This window comes from Scophthalmus maximus, chromosome 1, assembly GCF_022379125.1.
Source record: "Scophthalmus maximus strain ysfricsl-2021 chromosome 1, ASM2237912v1, whole genome shotgun sequence".
Lineage (NCBI taxonomy): Eukaryota > Metazoa > Chordata > Actinopteri > Pleuronectiformes > Scophthalmidae > Scophthalmus > Scophthalmus maximus.
In genome coordinates, this window is record NC_061515.1 from 13,025,733 (window position 1) to 13,044,283 (window position 18,551).

The following is an 18,551-nucleotide window of genomic DNA, read 5'->3' on the forward strand; positions in this document are numbered from 1 at the left end:
AGAGTGATAGAGCATATTCAAGGATACGAGGTTGGGGTTGGAGGAGGGAAATAATCCGTCCCGCGGAGACGACGACTATGAGGGGTGTCACCAAAAAGCTGAATGAGACCGATGGACACATCTCGTTTGGACCATGAGGAGAATGTCCATCCGAGTGACTGGGCGTACCGGAGCACAGGGCGCCTGTGGGTCCAGACATGTGTTCTTTGGTGTTGCACCACAAAAGGCTCTGTGCATGAGTGCAGCAGGGACTGTGGTCGATGGAAAGTCAGAGGGGAGAAAAGGAGCTCAGGGCACGGCGGGTAGAAAGAGAGGTGTGGATGGACGGGTGCGGAGCTTTGAGGAGATCCCTCACACTGGGAGGAACAGCTGGGTCAACCTGCTGAAGTTCAGGAGGGAAGATAATTTCAAGCAGCTCCACAAACACATGGAGAGGACTTTCAATGCCCTCGGGCCCATCTACAGGTAAAGGGAAGAGAGATGGTTGGTGTAGTTGCTTTAAATGTTTAAAAAAAAGAATTGAGAGCAAAAACGATGGGTTTATAACATGGCTTTTGTGCGTGCGTGTGTGCTTGTGTGTGTGTGTGTGTGTAGGGAGCACGTGGGCACACACAGGAGTGTGAACATCATGTTGCCATCCGACATTGGTGAGCTGTTTCTTGCGGAGGGCCTGTACCCCGAGCGGATGACCCTGCAGCCCTGGGCCACACATCGCGAGACGCGCCAGCACAGCAAGGGGGTCTTCCTCAAGTCAGTACCACCTCTGCGCAGACACGTGTTTTTCTCATGTGGCAGTGACATAAATCCATCTATTCACAATCACACTTGTGTGGACCCCCTACAGAGCAAGTCAGTAATAATTGATTAGGTTAGAGACACAATCGGCCACAGAGAGAAGCAAAAGGACTTTGAGTAACAAAAGACCACGTGGAGACACAAGATGACCATGAAGAGATACATAAAGACTACAAAGAAAAGCAACTACAATTACAGAGACACAAAATGAAGCAAAACCCCTGTAAATGATATAAATGCACCTGTGTAGTTTGAGGTTGTGTCTCTTGCAGTCTGTGCTGTGCTCAGGGGCCCATTGTCCTAATCTGTCCATGGTCTAAGTTCAGGTTATGGTTAAGCATCCTAGAAGTTACTTCTTGTGGTAAAGACAAAGGTTGAAGTCGAGGTTAAGAATCACAGAAGAGACTTGTTGCAGTTTGGCCTTTTTATGATTCAGGTCAAAAGAAGGGAAACAGACTGTTCCTGTGATGCCTGAGAAATATGTTCTACAGTAGTTTTCTTCCCAATCCAATATCCTTGCTTCACCGTGAATGAAATGGGTCAATTCCCACAGGAACGGTGAGGAGTGGAGAGCTGACCGTCTACTGCTCAACAAGGAGCTGATGATGAGTGCAGCCGCAAAGCGTTTTCTCCCTCTGCTTGATGAGGTGGCCGGGGACTTCTGCCAAATGCTGCAGGCGAGAGTCGAGAGCGAGGGAAGAGGAAAGGAGGGCAAGCGCAGCCTGACCATCGATCCGAGCCAAGATCTCTTCCGCTTTGCGCTGGAAGGTTCGGGGTCGTCATCCCCAGTGATTTGTGACCTGTGATTTCTTTATGTATTTTTCACGTGTGATTCTAAAGCTAGAGTGCATGACCTAGTTTTATTTACCCTGAGGCCTCAAGATCCTTGCTCTTTTTGTATCAAGGAGAACTAAGGTAAGTGTAGAGAGATGTAAGAGGATGAATGTCCAATTGGAATATCTCCTTTTCATGCAGCAGCGACTGACCTCGGTGTCCTCAGGGAGGGGAGGGTATGGATTAATGTCACCTCCTCCTTTTGACAAGCTTTCATTCAGCCGCATAGCTGTCGGCTCGTTGGGTTGAGTCACAAATGCTGACGCAGGCTGTGACACCTTCTCACGTCAGAGACATTATACAATCTGCAGGAACATCACCTTTTAAAATTGTCCTTAATACTTGCTAATGTCTGACCGCCTCTGCTCTTTCGGGCTTCTCATAACAGAGGAATAAATGTCGCTCTCGCCCGAGGCACAGAGAATATGTTGTTAGCATATTGTAGATGGAGCAGGTCAAGGAGAACACGCACCTTTAAAAATAGAAACACCAAAAAAGATGATCAAAGCCCCTGCATTCTTTCACCGGGTCTGCTCCTTTCATGTGCCTATCTGCAGCATGCCACATTCACAAGTGTGAATGCTTGTGGGACTCACACTTGTGTCCATCTGCGTGTAATGACTTTGAGTTACGCTGCTCCGCTCCTAATGGACCAGAGCAGGCGAAGCCAGGTGCTAAGCCTGGGTAGGAATAGACCCACAACAAACCCTCCTACAGTCTGTGATGTGCGGTTAATACAACACACGCATGTCTAATGGCTGGTGGGCGTCTGGTGAAATATGAGTTTGGAGGTTTTGTAATCAATTCAAAACACTGTCAATCTAAACTTCCTTTACTTTTCTTTCAGCTCTGATTAATTGTGATCTGATTGATTTTGTGGATGTTTGTCATTTATCTCTTTGCTCCCTCCCTCTAGCCAGCTGCCACGTGCTCTATGGGGAGCGTATCGGCCTCTTCTCCTCGTCTCCCTCCCAGGAGTCTCAGAAGTTCATCTGGGCCGTGGAGCAAATGCTGGCAACCACCCCTCCTCTCCTCTACCTGCCCCATCGACTCCTGCTCTGCATTGGCGCTCCCCAGTGGACCCGGCACGCCACTGCATGGGACCACATCTTCAGTCATGGTAGAGCTGCATTGATTAGACTTCTAATGTGGGAAAAATGGACCGTTTGGTCTACATTTCTGTCTGGTCTTACTCTCTTTAATCAATATATCCCTGCTTCATTACCTTCATCGCACCTGGCTCTATAATCCTGCCCTGTGCATCTTCCAGCGGAAGCCAGGATCCAGCGGGCGTACCAGCGACTGTCATCTTCCCAGGGTCGAGGGTCTGAGACTGGTGCAGCCGGAGGCCAGTACATCGGGGTTCTGGGCCAACTCATGGAGAAAGGGCAGCTATCTCTGGACCTCATCAAAGCCAACATCACTGAGCTGATGGCTGGAGGGGTCGACACGGTCTGTGCGTGTTAGTGTGTGTGTGTGTGTGTGTGTGCACACCTGATTGCTCTCCTTGGCCTGCTTCTGTATATACCTCACCCTGACTGATTCTGTGACACCTCTCCTCCCATCTTCTCTGCAGACGGCAGTTCCCCTGCAGTTCACTCTGTTTGAGCTCGGCCGCAACCCAGAGGTGCAGGAGAGGGTGAGGCAGCAGGTGAGAACGTCATGGGCCCAGGCTGGTGGTGACCCTCAGAAAGCCCTGCAGGGGGCGCCACTACTGAGCGGGACAATCAAGGAGGTTCTCAGGTAGATAGAACCCAAGGCTTTTTGTGCCCCTGGCACTTTTTTTTGGTCTGTTAACCATCTACATACTACCGCAAACACATCACTGTATTGTTATGTCCCAAAAGGACCAAGATAGGAAACAACATAATAATGCAGCATTAACCTGATATTGTACTTTAGTGTTGCAAATTCCCCAAACATATTTGAATGTCGTCTTAAAGTTACGTGTGTGTGTGTGTGTGTGTGTGTGTGTGTGTGAGTGTGTGTGTGTGTGTGTGTGTGTGTGTGTGTGTGTGTGTGTGCAACTCAGGTTGTATCCGGTGGGAATTACAGTGCAGCGGATGCCTATCAGAGATATTGTTCTACAGAATTACCATGTACCTGCCGGGGTGAGTGATCAGACTGTGACTCTCTTTCCTTTTTTTTGTCTCTCAAATCCTCCCATAGAGGCGAATCTACCCACAAAAACATCCATGTATATTCAGTGCTATGGTAGACCTACCCTGTCTTTTGATGGCGATCCCCTCTCCCCCTCAGACGATGGTCCAGGTCTGTCTTTATCCCCTGGGAAGGAGCACAGAGGTGTTTGAGGATCCACAGCGCTTCGACCCCACTCGGTGGAGCAGGAGCAGAGAGGAGGGACAAAGAGGAGAAGGGTCAGCGTTTCGCTCCCTGGCATTTGGGTTTGGGGCGAGACAGTGTGTCGGGAAGAGGATCGCCGAGAACGAGATGCAGCTCTTCCTCATGCATGTGAGTGACAGCAAGAGAAGGAGGGACGAGTGAGAAAACAAGAGAGGGAGGAAAGAGTGATGGGATTAGAAAGAAAGGATGGAAAGGCTGATTAGTGAGATTTGACAGGCTTAATATGTTACGGGTGCTGCACGGTGGCCTCACAGCAATCTACCTTTCTGTAGGGAGTGTGCATGTTCTCCATGTGTCTGTATGGGCTCTTCCTCCCGCAGTCCAAAGACATGCAGATTGGGGTGAGGTTAATTGATGACTCTAAATTGTCCAAGGATGCGAGTGTGAATGGTTGTTTGTCTATGTTGGCCCTGCAATATGCTGGCGTCCTGTCCAGGGTGTTCCCCTGGGGTTGGTGTCAAGAGGTGTCACGCACACACTGCTATATTGTAAGAGGGCACACGCTGACTATTAACTTAATGCGTCTGATACATGTGTTAGAGTACAAAAGTACAATATCTCCCTCTGAAGTGAAGCACAGCAGACGTATCAGGTTGTGTGAAATCGAAAGTACCCATGTAAAGCCCAAGTACCATAAAGTTGTGAGAAAATGAACTTAACATAACATACAGTCTGTCTCTCTCTCTCTCTCTCTCTCTCTCTCTCTCTCTCTCTCTCTCTCCAGATCCTGCTGAGCTTCCATATCGGCGTGACGTCCACAGAGGACATCAAAACCACATACACCCTCATCCTCCAGCCCGAAACTCCACCGAGGATCACTTTCAGCAAGCTCTGACACAGACACAGACACACACACACACAGACACACGCAAATCACAGATTAGCCTGCGTTAATCTGGCAACAGATCAACCAGATTTCTGTTGATAATGATGATGATGAGGATGATGATGGTGATCAGTCAAGGTTCTGCTCTTTCTATTCAGTCCATGAATTCCTCATACTGACAAATAAATGACGATCTGTTCCTCACGTTGTCTTCATTGTGGCTTTGCAAGGACAGCGTCACCGCCACTGCCGCCCGTTAGATGGCGCTAAAACGCACTGCTCCAATTCATTCGCGTGTGTCGCGGACGTCCCTTCTCCTCATCATCAGACACTCTTTCTTCACCCGATTCACACTTCCAACGTCCAACAGGTTGGTCATTTCCTCTTCAAACATCTAAACTTTGCCACTTATTTCACCGTGTATCCGCGCTGTGCCAGCTCATCGAGTGCTGTTTGCTGCTTCCTGTTCATTTATGTCGCTCCATTAAATTGATCACTGTCTTCTCAGCTGTTTGTTTTTTTTAAACTATCTATATTGTTCTGACTAAAGCAGTGACAGGCTACAATCCATTTGCGCGATGTACGTTGTTTGATTCTCGTACTGAACTGCAATACATATCTTGGTATTTTGACGTTTTTGCACTTTTAAGCTGAAGGGCACGTCATTGCACTTTGGTCTCCGCGCGTAAAACTGACCTTTACTCCACTCTGGTAATTAAGCGCAGCGCTATTATATCATAGGTGCGTGATTTGCAGGGCAGAGGGCTGCAGGGTACATTTTCTCATGTCAACTAAGGAGCAAAGGTCTGTTTGTCCTTTGGCTAACGATTTACACCCCCTGTCCGCCCGGGTTCGTATACGTGACTGCATAGATGCAACTCTTCAGAGTGCAGCTCTGCACGGAGTAATCCGTGTCTGTGAGGGAAAGACACATCATCTCCATCGTGCGTCACCTCCTCTGTCAAAGTCTCATTCTTGCGCAACAGCGTGATGATTGTAAGTCCACAGTTCTCGAACACAACAAGTGTTTTCTAATAAAACAGCCACATGCAAAATGTGGAGTGCAGCAAAGAGATGACGCAGGCATTTCACAAACCTGCCAACACCAAGACGCACAAACTAAATCTGCAATGAACTCACTAAAACAGGAATGAGGAACCTCGGGCTTGACAGTCTGATCCTGCCCATGAGACAATCTAGTCTAAAACAAAAACCCTCAGATATACAAAAAATATCTAATGGCAATTTATTTATTTTGCTATAAAAGAAAATAACCTAAAATAGTAGACTGACACGTCCTTCAGGGTCATCCCTTCACTGTGATGGCCAGGGTGAACCAAACCTGCACGTAGCTGTTACATGTCTCTGACAGTAAGCCTCATGAGAGAGGTGATGCAAAAGAGAGATTTGGACAAGCAATTCTTTTTTCACTGAAGATAAACTGGATGAGTTAAATTCTACTGGCTAAAGTTAACTCCCCTCCTCCTGACAGAGATGATGTTATGCAGGCAGGTTTTGTGGTGAGTGAGCTCATCGTTAATAAGCTGAAACCTCACTCAGAAGAAGGATTTGTAAAGTTATCTTGTTGCCTCTTGCAGTGCTGCTCTGTCCAAGTAAAATTGGGCATTATGGGCAAACACTGCATTGCCCCACTTTGCATGAACAGAAACCTGCTATGACGTCTGAATATGCTGTTTGCGTTTGTTCTGAGAGCTCTCAGGACAGGGAAAGTAAACAAAAGGAACAGAGCATATTTGTTAAACTGATAAATGTGGAACAATCGGATGTGCACGGCAACCTATAACACGATCATCATTGAGCTGCCAAACAACAATGACCTTAAAGTTACAGTATCTCCCTCTGCTCGAGCTCTATAAACTATATGTACGTCATGAGGATTTTCTGAGGAGACATGCACTGAAATCAGCAAATCTGTGTTTGAGTCAACCTACTGATGTGAGCCGCTCCTTTAAGAACGTTTGTTATTGAAACGATTCCTTTCCTTTCCAAACCTGGAAAACCAGCTCCCTAGTAGAGTCATCACTACCACGTGACATCAGACGTCTCTCAACAAAGAGAAGCAGTTCGAGCCATTGCATTAGGGAGGTTAGTGCGATGTACAATAATTTAGTATGGTCCTCAGAGGATGTGAACAATTTGAATGGCCCTTGATAGGAAAAAGGCTCCCCACCACCAACAGTCCAAAACCAGAAGATATTCAGTTTATCATCACATAAAAACAGAAAGGGGAACAAATTGTCACATTTGAATATTTTGCATTTTTTCCTTGATGAATGAGTTAAGGGAATAAATCCCTATCCAAAATTCTGTTGATTATTTTTCCATCAATCAACTAATCACTTCATCAACTGCCTGTCTGAGCACAATATAGAATCGAGTGGTTGAATCGTTCCCAGATATTTAGTCCCATGCAGGTCTGAGGATCACGATGACATCATCTGCAACAGCGTGTCACTTTGTACTGTAGTACACCCTGATAGTTTAGTGTCATTGAGTCTATTGACATAAAGTTTTTCCATTTATAGACTCCACTTCGCCCAGTTAGGGGCCAATCTATTCCAACTCAGCATAATCATCCATCTGTTGCAAGCAGGGGAGTCGCTCCAAACTGTCACGGTGTGAGTGGGAGGAGAGATAAGGGGCAGCAGAGGGGTCAGATGGTCGAAATGAATGGAAGAGGCTGAACTAGACTTGTTCAGGTGACACCAGACTTGGAGAATGACAAGTGCAAATCGTGAGCACAGGGAAGGATAAAGACAGAGGCGGATATCTAGAAAAAAATGACAGAATAAAGAAAATCCAAGAAGTCCTGAAATAAACTGATAAAGGGGAAAGAACTGGGTGGCAGATTTGGATCGTTTGATTGAAGGTTTTTTTCACAATGGGTAAGTGGACCAAGGACATTTTATTACTGAAGGATGCAGAGGTACAACACTTTGCATTAATTAACAAAAATATCATACATATAAAAAACTTGGTGGCGTTAAGTTAGTTAAATTGCTCTAATGGTACATAGGAGCTTTGTGCAAAGGTAAATCAGATGTACTTTATTTTAGTGGCTAATTATTTGTAATTTCCCTAAGCAGTGACAAAGAATAAGACATTTTAAATGATTCCATCATTACATTACTCAATTGCCCCTTTTAAGATCAGATCATGCCCCACTGTGTCGTTCCTCAGATGCTTTTGAACTTCAGTGCAGTTTGACAAAATTCTGCCCTCTTACCCCGGGTTCACTGATCGACTGCACACACGCGCTTACCTGCTTTCATGTAGGAATGTGACCCACTGCAAACAGTTTATTCCTGGTATATTGTGGCCACACAAATTAACCGGTTCACCTTTCTTATCAGTTCAGGCTGTGCATTGACTGATATTTTTGAGACATCTGTGTCATTGACCTTAAGTCTGCTTAATAATCTGCCTTCCAGTAATGGAAGACAGATACCTGTATATGTGATGGCTATACTGTACGTGTGAGCTTGCATGTGTTTGCAGGTGTGTGTGTGTGTGTGTGTGTGTGGGTGTTTCCAATGCACACACCCTGGGATGTGTCAGGAGAGGATCTCAGTGGGACACGTAATGATGTGTGCAGCAGTGCGGCAGAACTGGGTCACAGGGAGGTGCATGGAGAGAAAAAAGACAAAGAATGAGGGAGAAAATACTGATGGATACTAAATCTACAGGATAGAAGAGCTGTGGATGTTCACATTATCCTGCAAAATCTCCAGTCGCCAATTTTCACCAGCGAGGCTCCTCTGCACACTTAAAGCCTTGCATGTCTCAGGCTTTGTCTGCAAAGGTCTTTGGAATAAAGGTCACAACATGACAGTAGATATTGGTTAACAAGCGCTTATCACTAATAAGTTGTGACTGACAAATTTTTAAAAAAGCAACCCTTTTTTCTTTTTATCCAAAATACATTTACTGATTCAGAGGTTGTCAGATTCCTTCATTCTTCATCTCACCTTCCATCCCACTCTCCCTCCTTCTCGACTCCCATTGTGCTCTTAGACCCAACCTCGTGTGTCAGGGTCTCCTCCGTGGTCTTTACTCTCTCCTCCCCTGTGGTGGCAGAAATTGCAGACTTGACTGACTGTGACATCCCTTTAAATGGAGACAGCACAATGGCATCAAAGTTATTTAACTTCATCCTGAGGGGAACGTGATCGTTGAGACCAAATTTCAAGACATATCACCCAAAACCATAAAGTAAAAGTCCAAGGAAGTCCAGAGTGATTGAATTAACCTCTGGACTTCCTTGGACACATACAATATTTGTACTTACCTTGATATTTTTACATTAACAATGGGTCAAATGAAAAGTAGAAAAGGGTCAATGATAGTGGAACCACAGGAAATGATGACCTTCCCTCTGCTGCAGCCCTCAGGTCTACTGAGCATTTTAGCATTTTTATTTTGGTTTTACTCCAGCAGCAGCAGTTTTCAGTAAAAAAAAAAAGTCCTGATAAACCTACTACATGCCCAGCACATGACAAACAGAGACAGTTAGCAACACATTGGTGAACATATTAGCTGCTATATTAGATGCCATGGAAGCAAGCTAAGAACAAAACACACCAATAAACTGTTCTTTAACCAACAGCCATCGTTTTCCTTACAGCTTTTTTAGTCGCCCCCCAAGTGGCCAAACAATTGATGGTTTAACAACTAATAACCAAAAGGGGGAAAGTGATACGCTCAATGCAGTTTTTGGACCATAAAGCAAAACTCAGAGACGGAGTAAAGGCTCGTTTAAAAACTATGGAATCTCAAGACGGGGGAGCGGGGCAGGGTAGGTCATGTGAGGCAGGGATCTTCTGAATTCAGCCGGCAGATGAGGGAAACGGAGGCAGGTGCCAGGCAGACCATAGAAACAAGTAGCAGAATCTGAGGCAGAAGGAGAGCAATGAAATTACCAGGTAGAACTCAAACATGCGGAAAATACGTAGGACTGGATTTCCTTAGGACGTTTGGCCGTAAGGTTAGTACCGCGTGGAACTAGTGATGAGCGGAGAGATGGACCGGCTCTTTGACCCGCTGTTGTCAGGTGGCGTAGAAGAGCTTATTGGTTGATGAGACTCGAGTGTGCACAAGGAAAACTGGTTCACCACGCACAGGTAGGCAGACACACAGAGAGGTGAAACACAAAGGCGCTCAAAAGGAACGGGAGGGAGATCCTGCCTCAGTAGAACAGGTTCAACAGCTGTCAGTTTGCATTGATGATCCTATTTTTCCTCTCTCTTTTCATTTGTTCATGGAGTTTTGGCGACGCGATTCTACACAGGCGGACAAAGACACAGTCAAATCAGTCTCTTCTGAGGAGACGAGATGTCTCCCCTTTCTCTTGAGTCACAGAGAGGGAGATCGCATTTTATTGAGCTGTATGTGAAATCTGAATTCAGTTTTAATTGCTGGACAGCAGCGTTTTCTTTTCATATTACTGACTCGTATGACAGCTGAATGTCAGACTGTAATTTCTCCTCCATGTTGTAGTTCTGTCATATGTGGCCTCCGCCTTGACTGCAGATTTTAAGTCTGTTTTGGTCATTCCTATCTTTGCTTTTCCCACCTAACACATAATAGAGGTGTTGTTTTTCTTCTTCAATCTTAATATGGACATTAATTACACTTGTTTTTCTATTTGAGGTGTTTAGTTCCTCTGTGCTCACAGGTGGAGCTGGCAGTGGAGCTTCCCCTCAACGTTCTCACTCTGCTTGACAACATTTCTCTGTCACTTTAGCTCGCATCAGGCGCTACTCGGAGGCGATGACACAGCCGGACTCTTTCATCCAACGCCAGCAGCTGGACGCCAGCATGGCTGACACCTTCCTGGAGCACCTATGTCTGCTGGACATCGACCAGGAGCCAATCACAGCACGCAACACCAGCATCATCTGCACTATCGGTGAGTGTGACAACCAGTTGCAGACAGCAAGTCTCAGCTTCAAGTTTGTTTTCTGACAACAGTTGTTTATAATCACTGGCTCTCTGTCAGACCGCCAGCTCCTGTGTGTTGGCAGCATCCGATTCCTCGGCTGTGGGGCTTTTCAGCTCCCGCTGCTTTTCTTCTGCCCAGGAAAAAGAGACAATGATTAGCAGGAAGCAGAGACAGAGCTTTGATTCTCCCTAGCACTTAATTCACAAACAGTAACACTAATCTGCTTATAAATGACTTGGCTAATAAGATATCAGGAAAATTTCTCGGAATAATTCAAATGGCCCATTTAAACTTTCCTGGTCCAAGATGGGATTTTCAAATTCCTTGTTTTGTTTTATCAACAGTCCAATATCCAAAGATGATAAAAGAAAGAAAAAGCACCTTGTCCCATTTTAGAAACCGGAAAGTTAATATTTGTCATTTTTTGTCATCATAATTGATAATTTTCTGTCAACAGATTTATTGTTTCAGCTCAGGTTTAATGTAAACGGTTTAATGATTCTCCTGATCCTCTTCCTTTCAGGTCCTGCGTCCCGATCAATCCCCAAACTCCAGGAGATGGTCAAAGCAGGGATGAATATTGCTCGTCTGAATTTCTCTCACGGCTCACATGAAGTATGGTCACTAATTTTTGTGTCCGTGTAACCTTTTGTCTAAATTCCAAAAGGTAAACACATACATGTTGCTCTTTACTTCAGTCATGTATTGATCCTCTGTGTGTCTCCCTACTTGTGTCTGTCAGTACCACGGGGAATCCATCAAAAACATCAGAGAGGCGGTGGAGACGATTACCTCCGACCCTTTGTATTATCGGCCGGTTGCCATCGCCTTGGATACGAAGGGTCCAGAGATCCGCACCGGATTAGTGAAAGGGGTGAGCAAGTTATGCTTCATCTGTCAAACAATCCAAACCTAATCAACCAGTGAGGTGTAAGAGGTGCAGAAAATACAGCTATTTTTGACTGAACAGGAACCGTTCAGCTCTTTTCCTATTTTATCATCGTCTGATTGGGTTGTTCTTTGTGTTGTTGTTGCACACTGTCTGCTTTGCTTCACAAATAATTCCAAGCTGTAGGAAAAACCTCTTCATGCCTTGATAAGCTTGACGTGTGAGCTGCACACTGACTCTAGCTAACTAAGTCTCCCCCAAAGTCTGTTCAGCAGTTTGTACATAACTTAAACATAACTGTATGATGATATGTTTGAATTTAATATCAATCCACTTTTTTACCGACTATGTTATCTGTCACACATAACACGCAAATCATGTCATTTCTTTCATGTTTTAGCAGATGACATTTTACAGCATTAACATGAACATGTGAACATTGTTGTTAGGAATATGACAGGGAAGATTAAAAAAAAACAAGCACATACAGGCAGTTACTTTGAATCCAAAAATGAAGCGACAACCTTCGGGCTCAACAACATGTTTTCATACAAGGCAGTCAACATATTTTTGTGACAGTTTTAACATCATACAGTACAAAGTCAGTCACATTCTCTTTATTGCTCTCTCCCCTTCCAGTAAGTTAAATATCAATCTTTAGCAACAACAACAACAACAACAACAAAAGCCGTCAGTTATTCTGTCCCGCTGTAGTTTATCTGTTTATCTGTAGTATGGTTTTATTTTATGTCTAACACCAATATCACACATTAATCTCTCAGGTTTTTTCTGAAATGAAAAACCAGAACTATTCAGCCACAAACACACCTGCTTGTTGAAGCTCAGCATGAGTCAAACAGTGGTTGGAGTTGGATCGGGCAGGTTTCCGCCTGACTGAGATGTGGATTGTAGTTGTGCAACAGAATACATAAAAAGATATTAGAGTTGAGTGCCATGTTTGCCAACAGAAACAGGAACATCAACGTACCATACTCTAGAGGGCCATATTGTATTACTGACTTGCTAATAGATAATATACAGTATTTATTGTAAATAACAGCAGAGCAGGAACTACAGCTTGACAATTTTCTGTTTTCCACATTTTTGAGTGATACACTGAGTTATGGTTATGGTTAAAAGTATGTGTGTCTGTGTGGACACACCACCCAGAAACTCTTGCACCACCACTTTCACCGATAGAGATTTCCTTGACACAACATATGTTGACGTATTCATGATTACAGCTTCTACTGGGTCGCGAGGACCAGTGTGCTGACAAAACAGTGCTGTTTAATGTTCTACTTAGTTTAAAATTGTGTCCCTTGGTTGCCCCTTGCTTTTAAAAGTCTGTTGATAAGGGAGAGGCAATAATTGTGTTTTCTTAAGTCATTCCAGTGTTTGTCTTTCTCTGATGGTTTGTTCTGTGTGTGTGTGTGTGTATTTGAACAGAAAGTGGAGGAGGAGGTGGAGCTGGGAAAGGGCAGCACTGTTCGTGTGGTGACGGCCGAGAGTGACAAAGACAAAACAGATGGAAAGATTGTCTGGGTGGACTATCCCAGCCTTGCCAAAGTCATTGAGAAGGGAGGGAAGATCTACATCGACGACGGCCTCATTGGACTCAGAGTCACTGAAATAGGTTCTGTGCATCACAGTGACATTTATAAATCTGTTTTCTTCATTGTATGATTCATATCTTAATGATTTTTTGCAATCTGAAGAAGTAAAACATTTCTCGATTACGACATTTATTGAGGAAAAAAACAACATATAAACAAACAAGTATAAACAGAGTATAAAGTATGTGCATGGTTATACAGTACGTACTTCCACATGCACATATAAATACCTACTTACATTTATGCACATACAGTACGCATGGACACATCGATGCAAACACATACACAGTACATACATCTACATGCTATAGCTGCATACACAAATATTATACAAACATTATTATCATGAATAGCAAATATATTATTAAGTTCTACTTCTCATTCTAGTCACATAGTCACTGCTGCTTTTTTCCATTGTGAATGAGATTTTAAGGAAACCGTGCTCAGCTGAAGGGCCCATTCATGGTTACCTTGGAGTCTTCCAACTCCCTGTATTATGTTCTGCAAGATGAAAATATTTTTTAATCACATAGATTCTTCTCAGGTCAGAGTAACCTCGAGTTAAGACAACCAACGCAGTCTATCCGGACAAATGTTAAACACTTGTCCTCAGTTGAGGGTTTTTCTAACTATTGAACCTCTTATTTTCTTGAACTCTTCCGTCTGTGCAGGCCCTGACTGGGTGGACACAGTGGTGGAGGCCGGCGGGAAGCTCTGCAGTCGCAAAGGCGTAAACATCCCTGGCTGTGACCTGGTCGGCCTGCAGGCGGTCAGCGAGCGAGACGAGGCCGACCTGAGGTTCGGGGTGTCCCAGGGAGTCGACATGGTGTTTGCCAGTTTCATCCGCTCTGCCAAGGATGTCAAGGATGTACGGCGAGTTCTGGGCGCGCATGGACGAGAAATCAAAGTGATCAGCAAGGTGGAGAGCAGGCAAGGGGTTCAGAAGTGAGTCTCGGGAAAATGTCTCTCATTTAAAGCCATATAGGTAAAGTTATTTTGAGCGATTCACAGGCTATAGGCAGTGAGAGTTTCATAATGAGGCTGTGACAGGACTTATAAATCCATCGCTGGTGGCGATCTGCCCCTGCTGTAGTCGACCAGCTCTCAGTGATGGATGGACATATGTCAGCTTTGGATGTAACTCATCTACGAAGAGCAATCTGCGTGGCTGTCTATTAGTTATAGCTCCCAGTTAATATTTATGACAATTTATGTTATGACTCTCCCACCTACATTATTCATCTCCTTCTTGCTCCTGCTGCTTGTTGGCTTCTGCCAATCATTAACTACAGCTTTGATTTAAATGGGATTTTTTTATCTTTATGATTCTGTGTGTTGACATGTCCTTGTTTAAATATCTTCCTGCATCCTCATCACAGCTTCCTGCTCTGATATATGGATTTGGATTTCGTCCATATATTTTGGATTTAGATCTCGATGCACTATCCTCAATATGTTCTCAAGCTCCAGAGACAAAATCCTGTTTTTTTCTGATTGTGGCCGGAATTTGAATGTTTTCTTGATAATGTCAGTGCTGTTGTTGTCTTTGTCCTCTCTGTTCCCTGATCCCTGCAACCAACCTCATCCCCCTTACTCTGTCTGTCAGTTTTGAGGAGATCCTGGCTGAGAGCGACGGCGTGATGGTTGCCAGGGGTGACCTGGGGATCGAGATCCCGGCGGAGAAAGTCTTCATTGCTCAGAAGATGATGATTGGGCGCTGCAACTCCGCCGGCAAGCCCGTCATCTGTGCCACACAGGTCAGAGCCGCACACAAACACATCCACACAGAAAAGGGGATGCAGACGGCATAAAATATGCAGATTTAGACTCCGCTGTTAGAAAATGAAATGTCTAATGGGTGCGAGTAAACTAACATCTAAACTTAAGAGGCGCACATTAACCTCACACTCCTGCATAATGTACTCACACGCTCACTTGTCCAATAAATTCATCCTCAAGCACACACACATTTCCTCTCTTTCGTACCCTTCTCTCGCTTAATGCGCGCACACACATGCACACACAGGCACACACGCATGCATATTCCTGCAGCCTTGTTGAGTCACAGTGCTATATCTTGTTTATGCTACAGCTCTTGACTCAGAGTGACAGTGTTATAGCAGGTTCGCTACTCGAGACCTTAGCCCAAAAACAACACACACAAAAACACACACACACACACACACACACACACACAACACACACACACTAATCAGCATTAGCTGCAGCTTCTCAACTACTACAAAAATCTGGACTCTCAGGCAATGCTGCAAGCTATCTCATTCTCCAACTGTCTGCCTTGCTTATTGACTCATGATGCCGGGTCTCTGGGATGCCAATAATGCTCTCGCAAAGTCATACTCGCCCAGCCTCAATCGAAATGATCTCTCATTTCTCCTCCACTGATGTCCATCCATCCACAAAGCCATTACCTCCTCTCCTCGTTCACTCGCCAGAGCTGGTGCCACACTTTCTGATCTCACACAAAAAATCTGACGTATCGAGACACAAATTGTCTTATTTTTCTTTTGTTGATCCATCCCCACATCCCTTTGCAGTGCTTGATGGAGATGTTTTGGTTGTGGTCAAGAGACTAACATGAAGCTATTGTATTGTATTGTGTGTGTGTGTGTGTGTGTGTGTGTGTGTGTGTGTGTGTGTGTGTGTGTGTGCGTGCTTGTGTGTAGATGCTAGAGAGCATGGTGGCCCACCCACGGCCAACTAGAGCAGAGGGCAGTGACGTTGCCAACGCCGTGCTGGATGGAGCCGACTGTGTAATGTTATCTGGGGAGACCGCCAAAGGACTGTTTCCTGTGGAGGCAGTCGCAATGATGCACTCGGTGTGTGTTTTTGTGTGTGTACGATGTCCATTCTGTTATATCGGACTCCTTGCCCTTTGATAACCCCCTCTCTCCCCCTCTGTCGCTGTCTCTCAGATCTGCAGGGAGGCAGAGGCAGCCATTTTCCACCAGCAGCTCTTTGAGGAGTTGCGTCGCCTCACTCCTCTCTCCTCGGATCCCACAGAGGTCACAGCCATCGGGGCTGTAGAGTCTTCCTTCAAATCCTGCGCTGGGGCCATCATAGTCCTCACCACCAGTGGCAGGTGTGTACTGCATTGCAACCCTATCGCCAAACAAGAGCGCGAGTACTGGACAGATCCGCAAAACCCTGAACTATGTATTTTTTTCCTTTAATACTGTATGTCACCCCTCTGTGGAAACTTTGCATTGATAATTCTCTTTCCATCCTCATCACTTGTTCCTCCCCGTCTCTGCAGATCAGCACACCTCCTGTCCAGGTACCGGCCGCGCTGTCCCATCATTGCAGTCACCAGAAGTCCTCAGGTACAGTCCGCTCCTCTGAACTCAATAACAGAACTTTCTTTGTATTGACGAGCAGCTCATTTGTCTCTCCAGAAACACGAGTGAATTGTTGATGACTCACACAGAACAGAACAATATGTTAGGCAGTCAGTATTTACTGTCACTGTCTGTTTTTGTGAATTGTGACAGTGCTAAAGATGCCAGATTGGTCTTGCACACTGAGAATATTTATGAGTGATACTTTACTTCAGTGTGTTTCTGTTTTATGGAGCTTTCTATAGTTCTTTTTTTTGTCTGAGAAAAGTGTCACAAACCTTCAAAGTAGGTCATGATTTACCTTTGATTTTAAATCATGTGAGGATAATCCGCATAAGATACTCCCCATAGACACACATCTTACATGTAGGTCAGAGGTCAGATTCAAAGCAGCACATCTGGACCTGGCCCAGGAGTGGACTGCCGCTGGTACATGACTCTGTGACCCTACTTATGATAACACCCATCATTTCTCGACTTACTGTTTTGATACCTGTTTTTATAGATTTTTTTGAGCAGAAATCTCTGGATAAAACAGATTTTTTACACTTGCAGTACACTTTTGCATTTAAAACTATACCTTGTTGAAAATATGTTGATGCACACATTTTTATCACTTGTGGAAATAAGGAGTCTGTTCTCACAAGATGGTGATAATTATTTTTAAGAAAAAGTTTGTGAGTTATGATTTGATTGTGATTATGATGTGTATGTAAACACAGATGACTCTATAGAGTCAGTCAAGCCAGTTTCTTAAGTAAAACCAGGCAAAAGCATCAACAAATTCTTACTAAAACTGTGACATTTATCCTTAATGAATAATATTATAACATAATAATAATCATAACATTATATTCAAACTATACTGATCTTTGGTGTGTAAACATGTTTCTAAATCACCATCCTTTCAGGCAATTTTTTTTAACATCTTAAACAGAAAAAGGTCAAATGTCCTTGTCCTAATTTGTGTAATTAGAGCAACGAGGTAATTTAAATCACAAGGATTTATCCCCTTGTGTTCAACCAATTTCACTGTATTCTGCTTATTTCAGTGTGGTGATGGTGGTGCTAGTGTAACAGTGTCCAATATGGAGAGGCTGCTGCACCAGTTGAAGAGTTAAGCCTCTCAGGGCGTCTAAGAATCCTTTGAATTAAACTATCTCAGAAGGAAAATCACAACATATCCAAATGTAGCGAAAGCAATGTGAATAAAAATAAAGATTCACCATGAAATGATTGCTGAACCTTCACCTCAGTTCAGTATGTCTGCGTTCGTTTCTTCAGGTGGCCCGTCAGTCCCAGCTGCTCAGAGGAGTGTTTCCTGTCCTCTTCCACCCTCTGCCTGCTCCCGTCTGGGCCGACGATGTAGACAACAGGGTCAACTTTGGCATGGACATAGGTCAGTGTTTGTGTGTGTGTGTGTGTGTGTGTGTGTGTGTGTGTGTGTGTGTGTGTGTGCGTGTGTTCGTCTCATTGTATGCATCCATTAGTCTGCTTATTTGTATGCTATGCTGCTCTTGTACTCACATGCCTATGATGCCTCCACAGGTAAAGCAAGAGGGTTTTTCAAATCCGGCGACATGGTGATTGTGGTGACCGGCTGGATCCCCGGGTCCGGTCACACTAACATCATGAGGGCAGTCAGTGCGGAGTAACAACCCGACTGGACCTCGACTCTCAATCTGACTGACATGCCGACCGGAATTAGAGCCTCTTTAAGACCGTTCCTATAAAGTTATGGAAGAACCACTTGGGAAACATTTGCCTCCAAAACTGGTCTCATGATGGTTGAATTTGTGTATAACTTGTTTCAAAGTGATGGCTCCCTCTAAATAAAACTTGAAGCATTATTTTAACACTCTATTCTCCTGCTCATTGACGGTCGGGGACTGGAGCTGCTCTAATT

At 44.6% G+C, this 18,551-nt stretch overlaps 2 protein-coding genes across 5 annotated transcripts; both read left to right on the forward strand.

Annotated features, from left to right (window-relative positions):
- Positions 1-32: 32 nt before the first annotated feature.
- LOC118299793 (cytochrome P450 11B, mitochondrial) lies at positions 33-5,020 on the forward strand. Of its 2 annotated transcripts, XM_035623816.2 has the most exons (9): positions 36-465; positions 595-750; positions 1,349-1,563; positions 2,546-2,749; positions 2,900-3,081; positions 3,206-3,372; positions 3,662-3,740; positions 3,889-4,101; positions 4,718-5,020. In XM_035623816.2, the coding sequence occupies exons 1-9, from the start codon at positions 134-136 to the stop codon at positions 4,826-4,828; spliced, it is 1,659 nt and encodes a 552-aa protein (XP_035479709.2). In that variant the 5' UTR covers positions 36-133; the 3' UTR covers positions 4,829-5,020. The 2 variants fall into 2 exon arrangements, with proteins under 2 accessions (XP_035479716.1, XP_035479709.2); XM_035623823.2 differs by lacking the exons at positions 3,662-3,740; positions 4,718-5,020 and having other exon boundaries at positions 33-465; positions 3,799-4,001.
- pklr (pyruvate kinase L/R) lies at positions 4,851-18,501 on the forward strand. 3 transcript variants are annotated; one of them, XM_035623804.2, is made up of 12 exons: positions 4,851-5,189; positions 10,584-10,748; positions 11,305-11,396; positions 11,524-11,655; positions 13,120-13,306; positions 13,958-14,231; positions 14,893-15,043; positions 15,974-16,126; positions 16,223-16,389; positions 16,564-16,630; positions 17,930-18,044; positions 18,194-18,501. In XM_035623804.2, the coding sequence occupies exons 2-12, from the start codon at positions 10,610-10,612 to the stop codon at positions 18,298-18,300; spliced, it is 1,584 nt and encodes a 527-aa protein (XP_035479697.1). In that variant the 5' UTR covers positions 4,851-5,189; positions 10,584-10,609; the 3' UTR covers positions 18,301-18,501. The 3 variants fall into 3 exon arrangements, with proteins under 3 accessions (XP_035479697.1, XP_035479688.1, XP_035479677.2); XM_035623795.2 differs by lacking the exon at positions 4,851-5,189 and adding an exon at positions 7,510-7,725; XM_035623784.2 differs by lacking the exon at positions 4,851-5,189 and adding an exon at positions 10,083-10,224.
- Positions 18,502-18,551: the final 50 nt, after the last annotated feature.

Bases quoted from the DNA above. Each gene is read 5' to 3' on its own strand.
- LOC118299793 (XM_035623816.2), top strand. From the start codon at position 134: ATGAGGAGAATGTCCATCCGAGTGACTGGGCGTACCGGAGCACAGGGC. The intron at 1,564-2,545 runs GTTCGGGGTCGT...CCCTCCCTCTAG, and splicing joins CTTCCGCTTTGCGCTGGAAG to CCAGCTGCCACGTGCTCTAT. The intron at 3,741-3,888 runs GTGAGTGATCAG...TCTCCCCCTCAG, and splicing joins ATTACCATGTACCTGCCGGG to ACGATGGTCCAGGTCTGTCT.
- pklr (XM_035623784.2), top strand. From the start codon at position 10,098: ATGGAGTTTTGGCGACGCGATTCTACACAGGCGGACAAAGACACAGTC. The intron at 10,225-10,583 runs GTATGTGAAATC...CTGTCACTTTAG, and splicing joins AGATCGCATTTTATTGAGCT to CTCGCATCAGGCGCTACTCG. The intron at 11,656-13,119 runs GTGAGCAAGTTA...GTATTTGAACAG, and splicing joins GCACCGGATTAGTGAAAGGG to AAAGTGGAGGAGGAGGTGGA.